The 25,105-nt window shown below is 47.6% G+C and overlaps 1 protein-coding gene across 3 annotated transcripts in view; it reads right to left on the bottom strand.

The window, feature by feature from the left end:
* Positions 1-2,010: 2,010 nt before the first annotated feature.
* The window catches only part of LOC135022110 (adenosine deaminase domain-containing protein 2-like), a 231,250-nt gene continuing 208,155 nt past the window's right edge, over positions 2,011-25,105 (bottom strand). For 2 of the 3 annotated variants that reach the window (XM_063953288.1, XM_063953289.1), the window contains exon 9: positions 2,011-2,302. In XM_063953288.1, the coding sequence (XP_063809358.1) occupies positions 2,138-2,302 (165 nt within the window). In that variant the 3' untranslated portion in view covers positions 2,011-2,137. The remainder of the gene's footprint in view (positions 2,303-25,105) is intronic. The other variant, XM_063953290.1, reaches the window with a different exon arrangement.

The following is a 25,105-nucleotide window of genomic DNA, read 5'->3' as shown; positions in this document are numbered from 1 at the left end:
GGGGGAGGAGCCAGTGCACACCACCTGATCGGAAAAAGCTTTACTTTTTGTGCCCTGTCTCCTGCGGAGCCGCTATTCCCCATGGTCCTTTCAGGAACCCCAGCATCCACTAGGACGATAGAGAAATTGGAGAATAAGGACAATTGGTTATCACAGGGCCGTTGTGTTAGATTGAGTCCCTTTGGGTCACCTCTATTATTGGAAAATATTGGATCCAGGTTCAGAAAATGATAATAACAATGTAATTAATGTCTGCAATGTAATTACATTGTTATTATCAACCTATCTTGACTGCATCATAGAGAACAAACAATGTATCTGTTTTACGTACTGTTGATGTTCAGGCTACATAAATGCGAAGCGCGCATACCACATCCAAAGTAGCTGGAGGTCCCGAACCCTCTGAAAAAACAGGAACTACGATTGCCTGGTTGATGTGAAAAGAAGATACTACCTTTGTTAGAAAAGCAGGATTCGTCCAAAGTATCGCTCTGTCATCATGAAACACCAGATATAGTGGTTTGCATGACAACGCTCCTAACTCTGAAACACGCCTTGCCGAAGCTAAGGCTAGGAAAACACTGTTTTCCAAGTTAGAAACTTAACATCCACTTGTTGTACGGATTCACAAATTGAAGACTGCAAAAAATTGAAAACTTGATTCAAGTCCCATGGAACTGTAGGTGGTATAAACGGACGTTGAACTTGAAGAACACCTTGCAGGAAATTGTGAACTGTTGGCAAAAGAGCCAAACGCCTTTGAAAGAAAATTGACAAGGCAGAGACCTGGACCTTTAGTGTCGCTAAACGTAGTCCTCCATCTAACCCAGTCTGTAAAAATAGCAAAAGAAAGGAAAACTTGAAAGATGTCGGAAACTTCCGAGCTTCACACCAACCAATATAAGCTCGCCAAATCCTGTGATATTGAGCTGCTGTAACTGGCTTCCTAGCACGTAACATGGTTGGTATAACCAACTCTGGAATGCCCTCTCGTCTTAGGAGAGCAGTTTCAACAACCACCCCATCAAACTTAGCCGCGCTAAATTGGGGTAAAGAAGCAGCCATGGATCGTCTGCAAGTAGATCGTGGAGATCAGACAACCACGCTCTACAAGGCGTGTATGACTGAGGTGGACTCTCTTGTTCCGCTTTAGCAACCGAGGAAGCAGCAGAAATAGATATACGAGGCTGTATGGCCACGCTATTGTGAGAGCATCCACTGCCACTGCTTTTGGATCTCGTTCTGGACACAGTGTCTGATGATTTTGTTGAGATGCCATTAGATCCACCTGTGGGTAACCCCACCACTGGACTAACATCTGGAACACTTCTGGATGTAAGGCCCATTCTCCTGGATGAAAATCCTAACTACTGAAATGATCCGCTTCCCAGTTGTCCACTCCTGGAATGAACACTGCCAACAATATCACTTGGTGATGCTCGGCACCAATTCAGGATTCGATCAACTTCCTGCATGGCCATGCGACTTCGAGTCCCTCCTTGTTTGTTGATGTATGCGACTGCCATTGCGTTGTCTGACTGAACCGGAACAGTCCGAGACTGGAGTATGTGAACTGCCTGATGCAGAGCGTTGTAGATTGCCCTGAGTTCCAGGACATTTATTGACAGTAATCTTTCTCTGTCTGACCAGAGACCCTGAAATTGACGATGTAGGACCACTGCACCCCAACCTCTGAGACTACCACTAAATTCCACACTTATTATCAGCATTTAATAACAAGGGGAAGAAATTAAGTTATTTACAGCAGTGGTTCCCAACCTCGGTCCTCAAGTACCCCCAGCAGTTCATGTTTTCCAGGTCACCTAGCAGCTGAACAGGTGTATTCATTACTCACTGACACATTTTAAAAGCCCCACAGGTGGAGCAAATTATTTCACTTGCAGTCCTGGGAGGAGACCTGAAAAACATGAACTGTTGGGGGTACTTGAGGACCGCAGTTGAGAACAACTGATTTACAGCACATCTAGTAGAATAACACCACAGACAGACTCCAGCAAAAAAATCTTTTAATGACTTTCCAAATGTCTACATCAACCAAATAAAGAGAGAGAAAACCACTCATATAACAAACAGGCAAGAAACAAAAACAGGAGACTGCACTGAGTGACAGAAATCATCAACGAAGCTCAGACTGGAAGAGCCAGGAGTCTCCATCATGCCCCTGCCTAATTGTGGCTCTGAACCTGTCCACACAGAGCTTGTGGGGCCACATCCCATGATCATGGGCCCTCAGATGAGAGTACAGCAGAGTCTTGACACGTTGGTACTGATCTGAAGAAGCCTAAAGCATGGAGAAAGGGTAGAATATTAGTTATGATTAATAGCGATGTATAAAAATAGGATTTTAATTACCTACCGGTAAATCCTTTTCTCGTAGTCCATAGGGGATACTGGGAATCCATTTAGTACCATGGGGTATAGACGGGTCCTCTGGGAGCCTTGGGCACTTTAAGAATTTGATAGTGTGCGCTGGCTCCTCCCTCTATGCCCCTCCTACTCAGTCTAGGAAACTGTGCCTGAGGAGACGGACATACATTGAGAGAAAGATAGAAAAGGAAAGTGGTGAGATTACGAACCAGCACATACAGAACAATAGGAAAGCCATGCTAACCAAACTTGAAACATGAACAGCAACAGCTGAACCAACCAGAATACTTAACTAAGTAACAGTTCAGGAAGAACGAAGCACCGGGCGAGCGCCCAGTATCCCCTATGGACTACTAGAAAAAGGATTTACCAGTAGGTAATTAAAATCCTATTTTATCTTACGTCCTTTGGGATACTGGGAATCCATTTAGTACCATGGGGAGGTACTAAAGCTCCCAAACCAGCCGGGAGAGTGCTGAGGCTCCTGCAGAACTGATTGACCAAACTGAAGGTCCTCAGAAGCCAAAGTATCGAACTTGGAAAACTTTGCAAACGTGTTTGAACCTGACCAAGTAGCTGCTCGGCAGAGCTGTAAAGCCGATACACCTAAGGCAGCCGCCCAAGAAGAACCCACCGACCTAGTAGAGTGGGCCTGTACAGATTTTCGAACCGGCAATCCTGCCGTGGAATAAGCATGCTGGATAGTGAGCCTGATCCAGCGTGCAACAGATTGCTTTGAAGCAGGACACGCAATTTTATTAGGCTCATAGAGAACGAACAGCGATTTCCTGTGACGAGCTGTTCTCTTTACATACACCTTCAAAGCCCTCACAACATCCAAAGACTTTGAGATAGCCAAGGTGTCCGTAACAGCCAGAACCACACCACAATAGGTTGGTTGATGTGAAACGCGGACACCACCTTAGGACACACGCCTTGCTGAAGTTAAGGCCAACAGTGTGACGGTCTTCCACATAAGGTACTTTACGTCAACCTCCTGTAACGGTTCAAACCAGTACGATTGGAGGAACTGCAGCACCAAATTGAGATCCCAAGGTGCCGTGGGAGGCACAAAGGGAGGCTGGATGTGCAGAACACCTTTCAAAAACGTCTGGACCTCAGGGACAGAAGCCAATTGTTTCTTAAAGTAAATAGACAAGGCCGATATCTGGACTTTGATGAAGCCTAGGTGTAGGCCCACATCTACTCCCGACTGCAGAAAAAGCAGGAGACGTCCCAGATGAAAATCCACCGCAGAATATTGTCTGCTGTCACACCAAGAGACATACTTCCTCCATTTACGGTGGTACTGTTTAGACGTTACACCCTTCCTGGCTTGGATCACAGTCAGGATGACCTTGTCAAGAATCCCTCTCCTGGCTAGAATCAGCCGTTCAACTTCCATGCCGTTAAACATAGCTGTGGTAAGTTTTGATAGACGAACGGGCCCTGTTGCAGAAGATCCTCGCGAAGAGGTAGAGGCCACGGATCCTCAATCAACATCTCGAGAAGATCCGCGTACCAGGTCCTTCGAGGCCAGTCTGGAGCAATGAGGATTGCTTGAACCTTTTCCATTTTTATTTTGTTTAGAATTCTTGGGATCAGAGGAAGTGGAGGAAACCTGTACACCAGCTGGTAGACCCACGGAGTTGTCAGAGCGTCTACCGCCACTGCTTGTAGGTCACTCGACCTAGAAAAGTACTGCTTGAGCTTCTTGTTGAGTCGAGAGACCATCATGTCGATCTGTGGTTATCCCCACCGACGTATCACCCACCGGAACACCTCCGGGTGGAGGCCCTACTCTCCTGGGGGCAGTTCGTGTCTGTTGAGGAAGTCTGCTTCCCAGTTGTCTACTCCCGGAATGAAGACCGCCAACAACGCAGTGGCGTGTTTTTCCGCCCAGAGCAGAATTCTTGACATTGACACCTTTGACATAGCTGCTCTGCTTTTCGTTCCGCCCTGTCGGTTTATGTACGTTACTGCTGTTACATTGTCCGACTGGACCTGAATGGCCGGATTCCGAAAAAGTAGAGAGGAGGCCTGCAGAAGGGCATTGTAGATTGCCCTGAATTTCAGGATGTTTATTGGAAGAATGACTTCCCGACTGGACCATCTTCATTAAAACTGCACCCCCCTGGGTGACTGCTCCCCAACCTCTGAGGCTTGCATCTGTGGTTAGCAGAATCCAATTCTGAATACCGAACCTCCGACCCTCGACGAGGTGACACGTCTGTAGCCACCACAGAAGGGAGATTCTGGCTCTTGGCGACAGACAGATCCTCTGGCGAATGCACCGAGATTCGGGTTGGCTTCAGGACAGCCAGAACCATTGACTGGCGCTCCCTGAACGGTGCCTTTATCAGAAGATCTTCCAGGTACGGAATTATGTTCACTCCCTGTTTGCGGAGTAGAAACATCATCTCTGCCATCACCTTGGTGAACACTCTCGGTGCCGTGGAGAGACCAAATGGCAGGGCCTGGAACTCGTAGTGGCAGTCCTGCAGTGCAAACCGTAGACAAGCCTGATGAGGCGGCCAGATCGGAATGTGAATGTACGCAACCTTGATATCCAGGGACACTAGGAATTCCCCCTCCTCCAGATGTAAGACCTGAGATCACCGCTCTCAGAGATTCCATCTTGAATTTGAACACTCGTAAGTACGGGTTCAACAACTTGAGGTTCAAAATCAGTCTTACCGAACCGTCCGGTTTCGGTACTACAAACAAGTTGGAATAATATCCCTTGTTTTGCAGATGAGGTGGAACTGGAACAATGACCCGAGTCTGTACCAGTTTTTGAATGGTGTCCTGCAAGGTTATACTTGCCTCTTGTGAAACTGGTAAGCCTGATTTGAAGAATCTGTGAGGTGGGAGCTCCTGAAACTCCAGTCTGTAGCCCTGGGAAATAAGATCTATGACCCAGGGATCCTTTGCCGAACCTGTCCAGATGTGACTGAAAATTTTTAGTTGGGCTCTCACCCGCCAGTCCTCCAGGCATCGTGGCCCACAGTCATGCTGAAGGCTATGAGGAAGCAGAGCTTGAGCTCTGTTCCTGTGAACCGGCACCCCTCAAGTAGGATACCCGACCATTCGGCGATGGCCTTAGTAATCCACCCACATGCTATAGTGGGTCTCTGGGCCACCCCAGCAGCTGTATACAAAGATTTGAGTGTAGTCTCAATTCTATGATCAACCATGTCTTTTAGGGAGGCTGCACCCAGGACAGGCAATACAATTTTTCGTGACAGCCTAGATACTGATGCATCCACTATCGGTGGATTTTCCCATTTTTTCCTATCCTCAGGAGGAAAAGATGATATCAACCTTTTAGGGATTTGAAATTTCCTATCAGGATTAGCTCATGGTTCTTCAAACAGGGCATTTAGTTCCCTTGACACAGGAACAGTGGCTGAGGATTTCTTTTTTATATTAAAATAAGATTCCTCAGTCTCCTGTGTCACCTTTATCAGGGATATGCAGAACTTCTCTGATAGCTTCTATGAGAGCTTCTATTCCCTGTGACAGAGTAGTCTCCCCCACCTCTGAGTCCACCTCCCTCTCCTCCATGTCTGAACCTTCCTCATAAGAGTCAGACTGCAGGATATGGGACAAAGGATGTTTTTGCTAACAAATGGCAGGGGACTGAGACACTAGTTTGGGTACTGAGTCTCTTTTCATAAACTCAGTCATCGATTGTCTTAAGTATTGCGTCTTTCTCATTGCGGGACAATTTAGTAGAAATATTGGAAATTATTCCCCTAATGGAGTCCAGACAAGCTGGCTATGCCCCACTAGTCTGGGAGGGTACACTGCACTGAGTACACTGTAGTGAACCCCCTGGAGAAGAGGAACACTGTGCCTTACTTGAAACACCCTCTTTGCCTGACATACTATGACAGTGACCGCGCACACACACACACACACACACACACACACACACACACACACACACACACACACGCGAACAGGGTAAATGCACAATTAACCCACAAAGAGCCCTTCCAGGGAGAGACAGAGATAGTATGGAGCCAGCACACAGCGCCCTTACTGCTAATGCCAAGCGTAGCCGGATCGCAGACTAAGTACCCAGATAGGGGACTTAGGGGGACATTCGGACCTGATCGCACGCTAGGATTTTTCGCTGTGCTGCTATCAGGTCAGAACTGCGCATGCGTATGCACCACAATGCGCAGGCGAGTCATACAGGTACAAAGCAGATCGTTGCGGAGCAATGGATTTTACGAAGAATCCATTCGCACAGCCGATCGCAAGGAGATTGACAGGAAGTTTTGTGGCTGTCAACTGAACGTTTCCTGGGAGTGGTTGGAAAAACGCAGGCATGTCGAGGCGTTTGCAGGGCGGGTGTCTGACATCAATTCTGGGCAAGAACAGGCTGAAGCGATCGCAGCGGCTGAGTAAGTTCTGAGCTACTCAGAAACTGCACAAAACTTTTTTGTAGTGCTCGGCTGCACAAGCAATCGCACACTTGCAAAGCAAACATACACTCCCCTATAGGCAGCGATTATATGTGTTCGCACCGCTGCAAAAAAAAAATAGCTAGCGAGCGGTCAACTCGGAATGACCCCTATAGTACACTAGTAAGCGCAAACCCTCATGCTATGACTGCCTGGTACCGCTGAGGTAATCTGGAGTCTCTCCAGAGGAGCTGCGCGTAAAATGGAGTCAACCCCCTTTTAAATCTGTAATGCCAGTCTGGGTAATGTGTACACATATAGTGTACTGAGACTCAGTACGCTCCCTCAGAAGCCGTGCGCCTGCACTGTGTACTGAGTCTGGAGACCCAGCCGCCCCATGTAGAAGCCGTGCGTCTCCGTACCCTCATGCTGCCATAATAGCGGGCGACCCGCTAATCGAGATGCCAGCTTAGAGTTCACCACTCTATCTTCTGGCCCTGTTAGTGGTGGCGGCGTGCTGCGGGAATGTACGCTCACTGTGGTGGGGCTTGCGAATAGTTCCCTCAGGAGCTAGTGTCCTGTCACTGGGGACCGGGACCATTAACCCTTCAAGAGGTTGGGCCTTTCTCCCCATTAAGTCCCACAAAGTGCCATCCAGTCATGCCTGAAAATAACAAACAGAAAAAATAAATGCAGAAAACTCTTCAGGAGCTTCCAGCGACGTGACCGGCTCCTCCGGACACATTTTCTAAACTGAGTCGGGTAGGAGGGGCATAGAGGGAGGAGCCAGCGCACACTATCAAATTCTTAAAGTGCCCAAGGCTCCTAGTGGACCCATCTACACCCCATGGTACTAAATGGATTCCCTGTATCCCCAAGGATGCAAGGGAAAAGCTAAAGAGTCTGTCTAGGTAGAAAATCGTCTGCAGCTTAATAGATCCTTCCTTACTCTGTCAATGGTGCAAGATGTCACACAGGTTCTTATATGCAAATACCACAGCTGCCCATTGCCAGCCAATCCCTACTGCAGCGCTGATACTAAAGGGCAGATTCTATGTGCCACCAGGTTCCTATGGATGTGTGGCTTTTTGTTGCATCGCTATGGGACACAAGCAATAGCAACCAAGGACTCTGTGCATGCTTAAGTTATGTAGCATTAGCAAACTAGGATGGTCATTCCGAGTTGTTCGCTAGCTGCTTTCATTCGCAGCGCAGCGATCAGGCAAAAATCCGGCAGTTCTGCACATGCGCACGCGCGTCATACTATTACAACAAACTATGTAGTTTCACACAAGGTCTAGCAAAGCTTTTCAGTCGCACTGCTGGCCGCAGAGTGATTGACAGGAAGTGGGTGTTTCTGGGTATCAACTGACCATTTTCAGGGAGTGAGCGGAAAAAACGCAGGCGTGCCAGATAAAAACGCAGGCGTGGCTGGTGAAACGTAGGCGTGGCTGGCCGAACGCAGGGCGTGTTCGTGACGTCAAAACAGGGACTAAATAATCTGCCGTGATCGCAAGATAGGAGTAGGTCTGGAGCTACTCTGAAGCTGCACAAAATTATTTTGTAGCCGCTGTGCAATCCTTTCGTTCACACTTCTGCTAAGCAAAGATACACTCCCAGAGGGCGGCGGCTTAGCGTTTGCACGGCTGCTAAAAGCAGCTAGCGAGCGAACTCGGAATGAGGGCCTAGGTTCCGGCACAACCTCACGGCTAAATGAATCTGCCCCTACAATAATGTAACGGATATAAACTCTGTTTGCATCAGGGCAGCCGTATAAGGGATGTTAGTAGGATTAATTCCTGGAGGAAGGGGCAGATCTTGCACATTATAGTACAGTTAGTATACCACATGACACAAAGCATGACGTGTCATATACTATTTCATGTACTTAACTATTAATGTCATTGATACAGAGCACAGTGAACTCCACTCCCACTTACTGCATAGACCAGTGGTTCCCAACCTCGGTCCTCAAGTACCCCCAACAGTTTGTGTTTTCCAGGTCATCTAGCAGTTGAACAGGTGTATTGATTACTCAATGACACATTTTAAAAGACCCACAGGTGGAGCAAATTATTTCACTTTTAATCCTGTGAGGAGACCTGGAAAATATGAACTGTTGGGAGTACTTGAAGACCGTGGTTGGGAACCACTGGTATTGACTATTAGAGTCTCACAGTCATTGTATGTGCTATAAGCAACAAGGCTAGAGCGGCAGCACCAATATTCACAGACAGGTTAGCAAAGCTCTCCGCCATTACAGTGGCCTGAACTGAACTACAAAAGCCGCTGCAGCAACCAGCCATGATGTTTTGTTTCCTCACGTCTGATTGGTCATTGAGACATTAATACTGTACCATACTTACCTATCACACCTTATTTCTGGAGGAATCCTGGGACAATGTATGATGCCACAAATCACATTATCCCTTCTCGGATCACTCAGGTGCCTGGGCTTCCTGACACAATTTACTTAATCCCCGCCTACTTTATTTAAAAGGTAATTTTACCAGTATTTCACACACGAGGCTAAACATGTCATTATCTCCTGACTTTAATTACATGCCCTATAAATAGGCTAATGGAGCGAAATATTAAAAACGTCACTAGAAAAGTAATGAAATTGTGTGAAAAAGAAAATAAATTTATTACATTCACACACTTGTAATTATAGTCAGGAGATAGGCATATTTAGCCTCATACAGTATGTGTGAAATACCGGTAAAATTACCTTTTAGATTAAGACGGCATAAACAGTTATTTTAATAAATTTTGATAGCAGACTCTAGTGTGTACCAACAATGTAACGGATTCCTATTTCTTTTTGCCTGTAACTCTGAATCAGGGGGTAGCACCCAGTATGGTCTAATGAATATGCCATTTTTAAATCTATATACACTGCTCAAAAAAATAAAGGGAACACTTAAACAACACAATGCAACTCCAAGTCAATCACACTTCTGTGAAATCAAACTGTCACTTAGGAAGCAACACTGATTGACAATCAATTTCACATGCTGTTGTGCAAATGGAATAGACAACAGGTGGGAATTATAGGCAATCAGCAAGACACCCCCAATAAAGGAGTTGTTCTGCAGGTGGTGACCACAGACCACTTCTCAGCTCCTATGCTTTCTGGCTGATGTATTGGTCACTTTTGAAAGCTGGCGGTGCTTTCACTCTAGTGGTAGCATGAGACGGAGTCTACAGCCCACACAAGTGGCTCAGGTAGTGCAGCTCATCCAGGATGGCACATCAATGCGAGCTGTGGCAAGAAGGTTTGCTGTGTCTGTCAGCGTAGTGTCCAGAGCATGGAGGCGCTACCAGGAGACAGGCCAGTACATCAGGAGACGTGGAGGAGGCCGTTGGAGGGCAACAACCCAGCAGCAGGACCGCTACCTCCGCCTTTGTGCAAGGAGGAACAGGAGGAGCACTGCCAGAGCCCTGCAAAATTACCTTCAGCAAGCCACAAATGTGCATGTGTCTACTCAAACGATCAGAAACAGACTCCATGAGGGTGGTATGAGGGCCCGACGTCCACAGGTGAGGGTTGTGCTTACAGCCCAACACCGTGCAGGACGTTTGGCATTTGCCAGAGAACACCAAGATTGGCAAATTCGCCACTGGCGCCCTGTGCTCTTCACAGATGAAAGCAGGTTCTCACTGAGCACATGTGACAGACGTGACAGAGTCTAGAGACGCCAAGGAGAGCGTTCTGCTGCCTGCAACATCCTCCAGCATGACCAGTTTGGCAGTGGGTCAGTAATGGTGTGGGGTGGCATTTCTTTGGGGGGCTGCACAGCCCTCCATCTGCTCGCCAGAGGTAGCATGACTGCCATTAGGTACCGAGATGAGATCCTCAGACCCCTTGTGAGACCATATGCTGGTGCGGTTGGCCCTGGGTTCTTCCTAATGCAAGACAATGCTAGACCTCATGTGGCTGGAGTGTGTCAGCAGTTCCTGCAAGACGAAGGCATTGATGCTATGGACTGGGCCGCCCGTTCCCCAGACCTGAATCCAATTGAGCACATCTGGGACATCATGTCTCGCTCCATCCACCAACGCCACGTTGCACCACAGACTGTCCAGAAGTTGGCGGATGCTTTAGTCCAGGTCTGGGAGGAGATCCCTCAGGAGACCATCCGCCACCTCATCAGGAGCATGCCCAGGCGTTGTAGGGAGGTCATACAGGCACGTGGAGGCCACACACACTACTGGGCCTCATTTTGACTTGTTTTAAGGACATTACATCAAAGTTGGATCAGCCTGTAGTGTGTTTTTCCACTTTAATTTTGAGTGTGACTCCAAATCCAGACCTCCATGGGTTAATAAATTTGATTTCCATTGATAATTTTTGTGTGATTTTGTTGTCAGCACATTCAACTATGTAAAGAACAAAGTATTTAATAATAAGATTTTACTCACCGGTAAATCTATTTCTCGTAGTCCGTAGTGGATGCTGGGGACTCCGTAAGGACCATGGGGGATAGCGGCTCCGCAGGAGACTGGGCACAGCTAAGAAAGATTTAGGACTACCTGGTGTGCACTGGCTCCTCCCACTATGACCCTCCTCCAGACTTCAGTAAGGATACTGTGCCCGGAAGAGCTGACACAATAAGGAAGGATTTTGAATGCCGGGTAAGACTCATACCAGCCACACCAATCACACCGTATAACTCGTGATAATATACCCAGTTAACAGTATGAACACAACAGAGCCTCTCAAAAGATGGCTCAACAATAACCCTTGTAGTTAACAATAACTATATACAAGTATTGCAGACAGTCCGCACTTGGGACGGGCGCCCAGCATCCACTACGGACTACGAGAAATAGATTTACCGGTGAGTAAAATCTTATTTTCTCTGACGTCCTAGTGGATGCTGGGGACTCCGTAAGGACCATGGGGATTATACCAAAGCTCCCAAACGGGCGGGAGAGTGCGGATGACTCTGCAGCACCGAATGAGAGAACTCAAGGTCCTCCTCAGCCAGGGTATCAAATTTGTAGAATTTTGCAAACGTGTTTGCCCCTGACCAAGTAGCAGCTCGGCAAAGTTGTAAAGCCGAGACCCCTCGGGCAGCCGCCCAAGAAGAGCCCACTTTCCTCGTGGAATGGGCTTTTACAGATTTAGGCTGCGGCAGGCCAGCCACAGAAGGCGCAAGCTGAATTGTGCTACAAATCCAGCGAGCAATAGTCTGCTTTGAAGCAGGAGCACCCATCTTGTTTGGTGCATACAGGATAAATAGCGAGTCAGTCTTCCTGACTCCAGCCGTCCTGGAAACATAAATTTTCAAGGCCCTGACTACGTCCAGTAACTTGGAGTCCTCCAAGTCCCTAGTAGCCGCAGGCACCACGATAGGTTGGTTCAAGTGAAAAGCTGATACCACCTTAGGAAGAAACTGGGGACGAGTCCTCAATTCTGCCCTATCCATATGGAAAATCAAATAGGGGCTTTTACATGACAAAGCCGCCAATTCTGACACACGCCTTGCCGAAGCCAAGGCCAAAAGCATGACCACTTTCCACGTGAGATATTTAAAATCCACGGTTTTGAGTGGCTCAAACCAATGTGACTTTAGGAAACCCAACACCACGTTGAGGTCCCACGGTGCCACTGGAGGCACAAAAGGAGGCTGAATATGCAGTACTCCCTTGACAAATTTCTGAACTTCAGGCAGTGAAGCCAGTTCTTTTTGGAAGAAAATCGACAGAGCCGAAATCTGGACCTTAATGGAACCCAGTTTTAGGCCCATAGTCACCCCTGACTGTAGGAAGTGCAGAAATCGACCTAGCTGGAATTCCTCCGTTGGGGCCTTCCTGGCCTCACACCACGCAACATATTTTCGCCATATGCGGTGATAATGTTGTACGGTTACATCTTTTCTAGCTTTAATGAGCGTAGGAATGACTTCCTCCGGAATACCCTTTTCTTTTAGGATCCGGTGTTCAACCGCCATGCCGTCAAACGCAGCCGCGGTAAGTCTTGGAACAGACAGGGCCCCTGCAGCAGCAGGTCCTGTCTGAGCGGCAGAGGCCATGGGTCCTCTGAGATTAATTCTTGAAGTTCCGGTTACCAAGACCTTCTTGGCCAATCTGGAACAATGAGAAAAGTTCTTACTCCTCTTTTCCTTATTATCCTCAGTACCTTGGGTATGAGAGGAAGAGGAGGGAACACATAAACCGACCGGTACACCCACGGTGTCACTAGAGCGTCCACAGCTATCGCCTGAGGGTCTCTTGACCTGGCGCAATATTTTTCTAGCTTTTTGTTTAAGCGGGACGCCATCATGTCCACCTGTGGCCTTTCCCAACGGTTTACAATCAGTTGGAAGACTTCTGGATGAAGTCCCCACTCTCCCGGGTGGAGGTCGTGCCTGCTGAGGAAGTCTGCTTCCCAGTTGTCCACTCCCGGAATGAACACTGCTGACAGTGCTACCACGTGATTTTCCGCCCATCGGAGAATCCTTGTGGCTTCTGCCATCGCCGTCCTGCTTCTTGTGCCGCCCTGTCGATTTACATGGGCGACTGCCGTGATGTTGTCTGACTGGATCAGAACCGGCTGGTTTTGAAGCAGGGGCTTTGCCTGACTTAGAGCACTGTAAATGGCCCTCAGTTCCAGAACATTTATGTGTAGGGAAGTCTCCTGACTTGACCAAAGTCCTTGGAAGTTTCTTCCCCGTGTGACTGCTCCCCAGCCCCGAAGGCTGGCATCTGTGGTCACCAGGACCCAGTCCTGTATGCCGAATCTGCGGCCCTCTCTGAGATGAGCACTCTGCAGCCACCACAGCAGAGACACCCTGGTCCTTGGAGAAAGGGTTATCAACCGATGCATTTGAAGATGCGATCTGGACCATTGGTCCAACAGGTCCCACTGAAAGGTTCTGGCATGGAACCTGCCGAATGGAATCGCTTCATAGGAAGCTACCATCTTTCCCAGGACTCGTGTGCAATGATGCACCGACACCTGTTTTGGTTTCAGGAGGCCTCTGACTAGAGATGACAGCTCCTTCGCTTTCTCCTCTGGGAGAAACACTTTTTTCTGGACTGTGTCCAGAATCATCCCCAGGAACAGTAGACGTGTCGCCGGAACCAGCTGAGACTTTGGAATATTCAGAATCCAACCGTGCTGGTGTAGCACCTCCTGAGATAATGCTACGCCGACCAACAACTGCTCTCTGGACCTCGCCCTTATCAGGAGATCGTCCAAGTATGGGATAATTAAAACTCCTTTTTTCCGAAGGAGTATCATCATTTCGGCCATTACCTTGGTAAATACCCTCGGTGCCGTGGACAGGCCGAACGGCAACGTCTGGAATTGGTAATGACAATCCTGTACCACAAATCTAAGGTACTCCTGGTGAGGATGGTAAATGGGGACATGCAGGTAAGCATCCTTGATGTCCAGAGATACCATGTAATCTCCCTCTTCCAGGCTTGCAATAACCGCCCTGAGCGATTCCATCTTGAACTTGAATTTTCTTAAATATGTGTTCAAGGATTTCAAATTTAAAATGGGTCTCACCGAACCGTCCGGTTTCGGTACCACAAACATTGTGGAATAGTAAACCCGTCCTTGTTGAAGTAGGGGCACCTTGATTATCACCTGCTGGGAATACAGCTTGTGAATTGCCTCTAACACAGCCTCCCTTTCAGAAGGAGTCGTTGGTAAGGCAGATTTGAGGAAACGGCGGGGGGGGGGGGGGGGGGGGGGGATGTCTCGAATTCCAGCCTGTACCCCTGAGATACCACTTGAAGGATCCAGGGATCTACTTGTGAGCGAGCCCACTGATTGCTGACGTTTTTGAGACGGCCCCCCACCGTACCTGGCTCCGCCTGTTGAGCCCCAGCGTCATGCGGCGGACTTAGCAGAAGAAGCGGGGGAGGACTTTTGTTCCTGGGAACTGGCTGTATGCTGCAGCTTTTTTCCCCTACCTTTGCCTCTGGGCAGAAAGGACGCGCCTCTACCCCGTCTGCTCTTTTGGGGGCGAAAGGACTGTACCTGATAATACGGTGCTCTCTTTGGTTGTGAGGGGACATGTGGCAAAAATGCTGATTTCCCAGCTGTTGCTGTGGACACTAAGTCCGAAAGACCATCCCCGAACAACTCCTCACCCTTATAAGGCAAAACTTCCATGTGCCTTTTAGAATCTGCATCACCTGTCCACTGCCGTGTCCATAACCCTCTCCTGGCAGAAATGGACAGTGCACTTATTTTAGATGCCAGCCGGCAAATATCCCTCTGTGCATCTCTTATGTAAAAGACAGCGTCTTTAATATGCTCTACGTTTAGCAATATAGTGTCCCTGTCTAGGGTGTCAATGTTTTCTGACAGGGAGTCTGACCATGCAGCTGCAGCACTGCACATCCATGCTGAGGCAATAGCTGGTCTCAGTACAATACCAGTGTGTGTATATATAGCCTTCAGGAGAGCCTCCTGCTTTCTGTCAGCAGGTTCCTTTAGGGCGGCCGTATCCTGGGACGGCAGTGCCACCTTTTTTGATAAGCGCGTAAGTGCTTTATCCACCCTAGGGGGTGTTTCCCAACGTGACCTATCCTCTGGCGGGAAAGGGTACGCCATTAGTAATTTTTTTGAAATTACCAATTTTTTATCGGGGGAAGCCCACGCTAGTTCACACACTTCATTTAATTCTTCAGAAGGGGGAAAAACTACTGGTAGTTTATTCTCCCCAAACATAATACCCTTTTTTGTGGTACCTGGGGTCACCTCACAAATGTGTAAAACATTTTTCATTGCCTCAATCATATAACGAGTGGCCCTATTGGACATTATATTAGTCTCTTCGTCGTCGACACTGGTATCAGTATCCGTGTCGACATCTGTGTCTGCCATCTGAAGTAGTGGGCGTTTTAGAGCCCCTGATGACTTTTGAGACGTCTGGGCAGGCACGGGCTGAGAAGCCGGCTGCCCCGCATTTGGCATGTCGTCAAATTTTTTATGTAAGGAGTCGACACTTTCGCGTAATTCCTTCCACAAGTCCATCCACTCCGGTGTCTGCCCCGCAGGGGGTGACAACACATTTATAGGCACCTGCTCCTCCTCCACATAAGTCTCCTCATCAAACATGTCGACACAGCCGTACCGACACACCGCACACACAGGGAATGCTCTGACAGAAGACAGGACCCCACAAAGCCCTTTGGGGAGACAGAGAGAGAGTATGCCAGCACACACCAGAGCGCTATATAAATCAGGGATTAACTAAATTATATCCCCTTATAGCTGCTATATGTATATTGCGCCTAAATTTAATGCCCCCCCCCCCCTCTCTTTTTTACCCTTTTCTGTAGTGTAGACTGCAGGGGAGAGCCAGGGAGCTTCCTTCCAGCGGAGCTGTGAGGGAGAAATGGCGCCAGTGTGCTGAGGGAGATAGCTCCGCCCCTTTTTCGGCTGACTTTTCTCCCGCTTTTTTATGGATTCTGGCAGGGGTATTTATCACATATATAGCCTCTGGGGCTATATATTGTGATATATTTGCCAGCCAAGGTGTTTTTATTGCTTCTCAGGCCCCCCCCCCCCCCAGCGCCCTGCACCCTCAGTGACCGGAGTGTGAAGTGTGTATGAGGAGCAATGGCGCACAGCTGAAGTGCTGTGCGCTACCTTGGTGAAGACTGATGTCTTCTGCCGCCGTTTTTCCGGATTCTTCTTGCTTCTGGCTCTGTAAGGGGGCCGGCGGCGCGGCTCCGGGACCGAACATCAATGGCCGGTTCCATGCAGTCGATCCCTCTGGAGCTAATGGTGTCCAGTAGCCTAAGAAGCCCAAGCTACCACCAGTTAGGTAGGTTCGCTTCTTCTCCCCTTAGTCCCTCGCTGCAGTGAGTCTGTTGCCAGCAGATCTCACTGTAAAATAAAAAACCTAAAATATACTTTCTCTCTAGGAGCTCAGGAGAGCCCCTAGTGTGCATCCAGCTCAGCCGGGCACAGGATTCTAACTGAAGTCTGGAGGAGGGTCATAGTGGGAGGAGCCAGTGCACACCAGGTAGTCCTAAATCTTTCTTAGCTGTGCCCAGTCTCCTGCGGAGCCGCTATCCCCCATGGTCCTTACGGAGTCCCCAGCATCCACTAGGACGTCAGAGAAAAGAATATTTCATTCATTCAGATCTAGGATGTGTTATTTTAGTATTCCGTTTATTTTTTTTGAGCAGTGTATATCTATTTCTGCTGGTATTCTCTTACTACAGTATATAATTGCCATATAATAAACAAACACAAACTAATTTGTCTTTAGTGCAGGTCTTTTTTTTCAATATTCTCAATTTTGGTAGAGTAGTAAGCTAGGGGGAAAAATGTATCCAACCTTCTAAAGAGGGGAGAAATGGACAATTGAAGTAGTTGCTCATAGCAACCAATGAGCTGCTAGCTATCATTTATTAAGTACATTCTATAAAACGATAGGTTAAATCTAAGTGGTTGATATGGGCAACTCGTCGACTTCTACACTCTTTAGAAGGTTTGATAAATTCCCACTTCAGTCATAATTTGTGTAGCCCCATGTGCTATATGCCGTCTCCTGGAATGTTATTTACCTCCAACAAACAAGACTCCTTTATATGCAGTTTTCAAGACAAGTAAAAGGTACAATAGTTATACAGCAGCTCTGAGAGGAATCATAGGAGAGAACAGAGAAGCGCAGGGAAGAGAGCATTATATGGCAGATGGCACTATGTATGCGAGATCCCATTAAGCTGAGCGGCCACCAGACTTAAGCTGAGCGCCACCAGACTTAACTTCCGTCAGACACAAATACGAGTAAACAGGAAAAGGTGTAAGTTTCCCAATATGAGTACAGTAGACAAACATTCCTTCCCAAAGAGTCCTATGATAAAATGTATGTTGTTCAGAAGCTGTACTTTGTATGTTCCCCAGTAGATGTCACTATCGGGAAATAAATGTAAATCTAAGTGTGGTTCTCAACACCAGTCCTCAAGTAACCTCGCAGATCATGTTTTCTTGATGTCTTTAATTATGGTTTTCATAGCATATGTGAAAATGACTTATTCTATGTTGTAATTGTACTAAATACATTATCATGGATCATGTGTAAATATACCTAGACCCACAGTTTAGGCACATCTGGTGCATATCTGCCCCACAGTGGTAGGAATAGAAAGTGTTGAACATATAGGAATTATATATGCATTTCCCATAATTCTTGGTATTAATGTAGTCTGGTCACAATGAAAATATAAGTGTCAATATTCTCCCAGACTATTGAATTTGGTTATCAAATAGAGAATTCGCACAATATATATTCCATCTCTTTATATCAATCAACTCCATTCATAAGGAGTGTACTTATTTTATTTTCAACACTTCTCTCCCTCAGTGTACTAGCTCAACCTGAGACTTGGGAACTACCCATTATCCTCCATCCCAATGGTACAAAAATAGATAACATACATATGGGGAAAAGCCCAATCTATGCCATTGAATTTATATGATAGGAGGGATTTCAGCTCTATAGGTGGACTAAGGCTCAAACAAATATATATATATATATATATTTAAATTATCATCTGAGTGTCTATCCACGTAAGACTTAACAAGTGGGCTCTAGCACTTATTAAACTGTCATAGATACAGAATTGCCCCTTGTGGCCAATTATTCTAACTGTGAGGTCAAAAGATCAGGGTATATGACACTTTATGAGGATTCTGGAGACTCCGCCCATTTGGGTGTATAATAAGGTATATAATTATACGTGAACGAAAGGAGCCCATAAGATCCCACTGATCCAATTATTGTTAACATCTTTAGGAGATTATACTGTGCCTGAGATCAAACACTGTATTTTAATATATAGGCCTTTTTCTCCTTCTACTTCTTGAAATATTTAGAGAAATAAGTCATTTCACATATAGCTATTTATTTTAACACACATTCTCATTCTTTTTGTTCACACTTCTAATATTTTTAAACTCCATTTTCGCTTTTTATGAATATTTTTTATTCAGCATACCAATAAAAGTTATATTTTAGCTACTGTAATTCTTTGTGCACCACATTGAGGATACTTTCTTCCTTCTCTTGAACTTTGTGACTGTCTTTAATTATGCACAGGCGAGTCTAGACGAGGCCTGCCAGCTTAATCATATCTCTGAACATACAGTGGGGCAAAAAAGTATTTGGACAGCCACCGATTGTGCAAGTTGACCCACTTAAAAAGATGAGAGAGGTCTGTAATATCCATCATAAGCAGAGGCGTCGGAACTGGGGGGGCAAGGTGGCAGCTCACCCCCCCCAAACATAGAGAGACGCCAATCATTTACAGGAGGAGCGATGTGCAGTCAGGTGAAAGACCGCACATTACATCCTCTGCTCCGTGCAGTGAACGTCCAATCAGGCCCAGTGCTACCCGCCCCGTAAGGTCTGCAAAGCAGGGAGGCGCTCTCCCTGCTCTGCTACCTTGCTGATATGCAGTGTTGCTGCCGGAGCTGCGCCTGTCACACTGACAGGCAGCGCGCCGGCAGCATTAGCAGAAGCTCTTCACACTCTAGTCTCCCACCCACTGCACGCTCCTCCCCGCTGCACTAGTCAAAACAGGCAGCAGTGTCGCCCCTCCAGTCCTCCCTCCCCTCCCCACTAAAAGACACAGCAGTCTTCAGCATCACTCACCCCTCCCCTGCTATCAGCGGGGGGTTCACGTACGGGACAGCCAGGGCCGGAGCTTCCACTAGGCAGCTTTAGGCAGCTGCCTAGGGGCGCCGGGACCTGAGGGTGCGGCCTGTTACAGCTGCATGAAAAAGGTAGCGTGGTCCTACCTCTCACAACCGCCGCAATCCCCCCAGCACTCGTATCTGCAGTAGCCACGACTGCCAAGCTCCTGTATTGCAGGGTGACATGCGGTGCTGCTCTTCATTCCAGGCTCTTTCACAGACTACTCAGTCCCATCTCTGCATCGCAGCCTGCAGGTGAGGTGGCTACACAGTGCACTGTCCGCATTTGATAAGGAAAGAGGGGGAGAGCAGCAGTCTTTGGGGGCGGGTGCTGAGATGAGCAGCAGGCATGCACACTATCTGGGGTGGATGAGCAGCAGCATGCAAACAGATGGTAGAGGGGATAGAACAGAAGACATTTAAAAGAGTAGGGGAAAGGGAGTGAGAGCAGCAGGAATCCACACAGACTATGGAGATGGGGAGAAGAGAGCAGCCATGCAACAGGCTGGGGTTGGGGGAGGGCAGCAGTACGCTTTTCACCTGAAGGCTGGTTAGGGGGAAGGGGCAGTAGGCAGAACTTTTGCCTAGGGTGCCGAGAAACCTTGCACCGGCCCTGGGGACAGCAATGCACAGACAGGAAGTCATGTGATGTACACCTGACTGTGCACTGACTGGAGGAGCCAGCAGCCACAGGAAGAGGAGCAGCCCTGTTACTGCACTATCAGCCAGCCACACAGAGGGATGAAGACTCCGCAGAGGCTCAGGTACTGTAGTGCTGCCTCATATAATTAAGGGGAGAGGGGGGAGGAGAGAAACTATCACATTAATGTGTGTTGGGGGGAGGGGGTGTCATAATAATGTGTGCTGGGGGCAGGGGTGTCATAATGTGTGCTGGGGGAGGGGTGTCATAATAATATGTGCTGGGGGGGATGTCATAATAATGTGTGCTGGGGGGTCATAATAATGTGTGCTGGGGAGGGGGGGGTGTCATAATAATGTGTGCTGGGGAGAGGAGGTGTCATAATAATGTGTGCTGGGGAGGGGGGGTGTCATAATAATGTGTGCTGGGGAAAGGGGGTGTCATAATAATGTGTGCTGGGGGGTCATAATAATGTGTGCTGGGGAGGGGGGTCATAATAATGTGTGCTTGGGAGAGGAGGTGTCATAATAATGTGTGCTGGGGAGGGGGGGGGGTCATAATAATGTGTGCTGGGGAAAGGGGGTGTCATAATGTGCGCTGGGGAGGGGGGGTGTCATAATAATGTGTGCTGGGGAGGGGGGGGTCAATGATGTGTGCTGGGGAGGGGGGGTGTCATAATAATGTGTGCTGGGGAGGGGGGTGTCGTAATAATGTGTGCTGGGGAAAGGGGGTGTCGTAATAATGTGTGCTGGGGAGGGGGGGTCATAATAATGTGTGCTGGGGAGGGGGTGTCATAATAATGTGTGCTGGGGAGGGGAGGGGGTGTCATAATAATGTGTGCTGGGAAGGGGGGTAGTGTGATATTAATGCATGCTGGGGAGGGGGCTAGTGTCATACAGGTTGAGTATCCCATATCCAAATATCCGAAATACGGAATATTCCGAAATACGGACTCTTTTGAGTGAGGGTAGGATAGTGAAACTTTTGTTTTTTGATGTCTCGATGTACACAAACTTTGTTAAATACACAAAGTCATTAAAAATATTGTATTAAATGACCTTCAGGTTGTGTCTATAAGGTGTATAAGAAACATAAATGAATTGTGTGAATGTACACACACTTTGTTTAATGCACAAAGTTATAAAAAATATTGGCTAAAATGACCTTCAGGCTGTGTGTATAAGGTGTATATGAAACAGAAATACATTCTGTGCTTAGACTTGGGTCGCATCACCATGATATCTCATTATGGTATGCAATTATTCCAAAATACGGAAAAATCCCATATCCAAAATACCTCTGGTCCCAAGCGTTTTGGATAAGGGATACTCAACCTGTATTAATGTGTGCAAGGGAGGGGGGTAGCGTCATATAAATTTGTGTTGGGGAGGGGGTAGTGTCATACTAATGCGTGTTGGGGAAGGGGTAGTGTCATATTAATGTGTGCTAGGGAGGGGGGGTTGTGACATATTAATGCGTGCTGGGGAGGGAGGGGGGTCATATTACGGATTGCTAATGAACAAAAGAAACTGGGTCACTCTGCGCATATGTAACAGAAACCTAATGCAGCATCTTTCTATTCCACGGAACCTTCACCTTGGTTCCAACAACAATTAACCAATAGAAAAAAAGGAGTAATAGAAAATTGCGCAATCATCTCTTACCACACGTTCTCCCTCCTCATATTGTCTGGAAGTTCATAGGATACTGCCAATATAGGAGGTCATTCCGACCTGATCGCACACTGCAGTTTTTCGCAGCGTAGCGTTCAGGTCACTACTGCACATGCGTATGCACCGCAATGCGCAGGTGCTTTGTACGGGTACAAAGCGGATCGTTGCTGAGCGATGGATTTAACGAAGAATCCGTTCGCACAGCCGATTGCAAGGAGATTGACAGGAAGAAGGCGTTTGTGGGTGGCAACTGACCGTTTTCTGGGAGTGGTTGGAAAACGCAGACGTGTCCAGGCATTTGCAGGGCGGTTGTCTGACGTCAATTCCAGGACCAGACAGGCTGAAGTGATCGCAGCGGCTGAGTAAGTTCAGACCTACTCAGAAACTGCATAAAATGTTTTTGCTGCGCTCGGCTGCACAGTCGTTCGCACACTTGCACAGTGAAAATACACTCCCCCGTGGGCGGCGACTATGCGTTTGCACGCCTGCTAAAAACAGCTAGCGAGCAACTCGGAATGACCCCCATAGAGAGATCCTTCAATCCCTTATGTTCTGCAATTTATAAGGTGAATTCACATTTCCACAACATATAGTGATTCTCATAAAAGAGAAAGACCAGCAGTGCAGTTATCTCAAGGTACTTGGCTCCAGTGTCTGAATGTGCTTTGTGTTCCAGCGTGCGTTCCACCTATGTGCGCATAACCGGAAGTAAAGTCTTTCCAGGTTCCTTATCATACCAATGGAAAGACTTAACTTTCGGTTATACGCACATAGGTGGAACGCATGCTGGAACGCAACGCGCATTCAGACACCAGAGGCGATTGGACATTCTGCATTGCTTAACACTTTATAATGTTTTTAGCGTGAGCACCTGCTCCTCATTAGAAAAGGTATAAAACCTCGATCAATGTCACTAGCCACCAGACGCTTCTGAGGAAGAACCGCAAGGATTGAAAGGCATTAAGCGTGAATGGCTTCTAACACTGACTAACTGAGTTATACTACCCTGAGCTTGGATACCACGTTTGGGTTGCTGGAGTGTCCGGGCACCTTCTTTTCCTACCGATTACCATTAGGTCCAGTTGGGTTATGAGATGAACCATCGCCAGTCGGGTGTTTTTTACATGCTTGTGTATAATATATGAAAATAGGATTTTAGTACCTACCGGTAAATCCTTTTCTCCTAGTCCGTAGAGGATGCTGGGAACTCCAAAAGGACCATGGGGTATAGATGGATCCGCAGGAGCTTGGGCACACTATAAAGACTTAAACTGGGTGTGAACTGGCTCCTCCCTCTATGCCCCTCCCCCAGACCTCAGTTAGAAAACTGTGCCCAGAAGAGACGGACATTTCGAGAAAAGAATTTATAAGTTCAACACAGTGAGCGTTATACCAGCTCACACCACAAACATACCACAAGACATGGCCTTCAACAGAATACCAGCCCACGGTATGAAAAAAACATACAGCCCTATGCTGAGAGAATATGTAACACAACCTGTGTGTCAACCAATCCAATAATAAGAAACCACATGCCCTGGCATGAACAACGTCAGCGATAGTCTGACAGAGAAGAAACACCTCAAAGTGCAACCAAAATCAATAACTGCAGACACAGTACGCACTGGGATGGGCGCCCAGCATCCTCTACGGACTAGGAGAAAAGGATTTACCGGTAGGTACTAAAATACAATTTTCTCTTACGTCCTAGAGGATGCTGGGGACTCCAAAAGGACCATGGGGTCTATACCAAAGCTCCAGAACGGGCGGGAGAGTGCGGACGATTCTGCAGCACCGATTGAGCAAACATGAGGTCCCCATCATCCAGGGTATCAAACTTGTAGAGCTTAACAAAGGTGTTTGAAACCCGACCAAGTAACCGCTAGGCAAAGTTAACCCGCCGAGACAACTCGGCATCCGCCCAAAAATAAACCATCTTCCTAGTAGAATCGGAACGGCAATCCAGCCGTAGAAGTAGCACACCGAGTCGCATCACAGATCCAGCGTGTACCAGACTGCAGAGACGCAGGCGCCCCAAGCATGCTGGGAGCATACCGGACAAACAGAGCCTCTGTTTCCCCAAACTGAGCCCAATCGGCGACATAAATCTTTACAGCCCTGACTACATCGAGAGAGATTGAATCAGCCAATGCTGAAGTTACCACAGGCATCCAAAAAGGCAAGCGTTTGACAAACCCCGAAAACCCTTTTCAGCAAAACCACCATCCGAGTTCTCAATTCTATCAACTTGGAAGATCAAACAAGGCTCTTGTGACACAAAGCCGCTACTTCCGACAACCGCCTTGCGGTCGCCTAAAAAGCAAACGCATGACCATTCTCCAAGAGAAAAATTTTAACACAACCTTTAATAAAGGTTCCAAACAGTGAGACACCAGAAACGCAACACCACGTCCAGAGCCCACTGTGACAAAGGAACACAACTGGAGGTCGGAGGTGCAGTACTCCTTTCCCGAAAGTCTGAACCTCCGGAAAGGTGGCCAATCTTTTTTTTTTTTTTAAAGAAAATTTGCAAGGCCAAAACTGCCCTGAAACAGAGCCTAACTGTAGGCCTGCATCTACACCTGCTTGCAAAGAATGGAGAAGAACGACTCAGCTGACAGATTGCCGTAGGAAGCTTCTTAGATCTACACCAATACACATATTCACGCCAAACACGGTGTTAAAGCTTCGCCATTACTTCTCTAGTAGCCTGAAGAAGTGTGTAAATGACCTCACTGGGAATACCCGATCGGACTAGGATATGGCGTTCAACCGCTACGCCGTCAACCGCAGCAAATCCTGATACACACTCGGATCTTGTTGTAACAGTTCCTCCCGTAGAGGAAGAGGCCAGGGATCTTCTCTGAATAAATCTTGAAGAACTCGATACCAAGCCCTCCTTAAACAATGAGTATCGCCGGAAACTCTGTTCGTCTTACGTTTACCACCTTCAGTAGAGTGAAAGCGAAGGGGACACCTAGACCGACTGAAAACCCCCAAGGTGTCACGAGGTCGTCCACTGCTATAGCTTGAGTATCCCTTGACCCAGAACCATAGTCCTGAGGACTCTCGTTGAGGCGAGACGCCAACATGCCCAATTGAAGCACTCCTCAAAGACTTGTCACTTCTGTAAAACGTCTCTATGACGACAGTATTTCTGCCGGATGTAGAGCGCGTCGGCAAATGAAATCTATTCCTCCGTCGTTTACGTCCGGTACCTAGACTGCTAATATAACGGTTACCAGTCTTACCACCCAGCAGCAAACTATTCCAGCTTCTGCCATTGTCGCTCTGCTCCTTGTTCCGCCCT

Source organism: Pseudophryne corroboree, chromosome 2, assembly GCF_028390025.1.
Source record: "Pseudophryne corroboree isolate aPseCor3 chromosome 2, aPseCor3.hap2, whole genome shotgun sequence".
In the NCBI taxonomy this organism is placed as follows: Eukaryota; Metazoa; Chordata; class Amphibia; order Anura; family Myobatrachidae; genus Pseudophryne; species Pseudophryne corroboree.
Note: the sequence above shows the minus strand (reverse complement) of the source record. Positions and strands in the feature narration are given on the sequence as shown.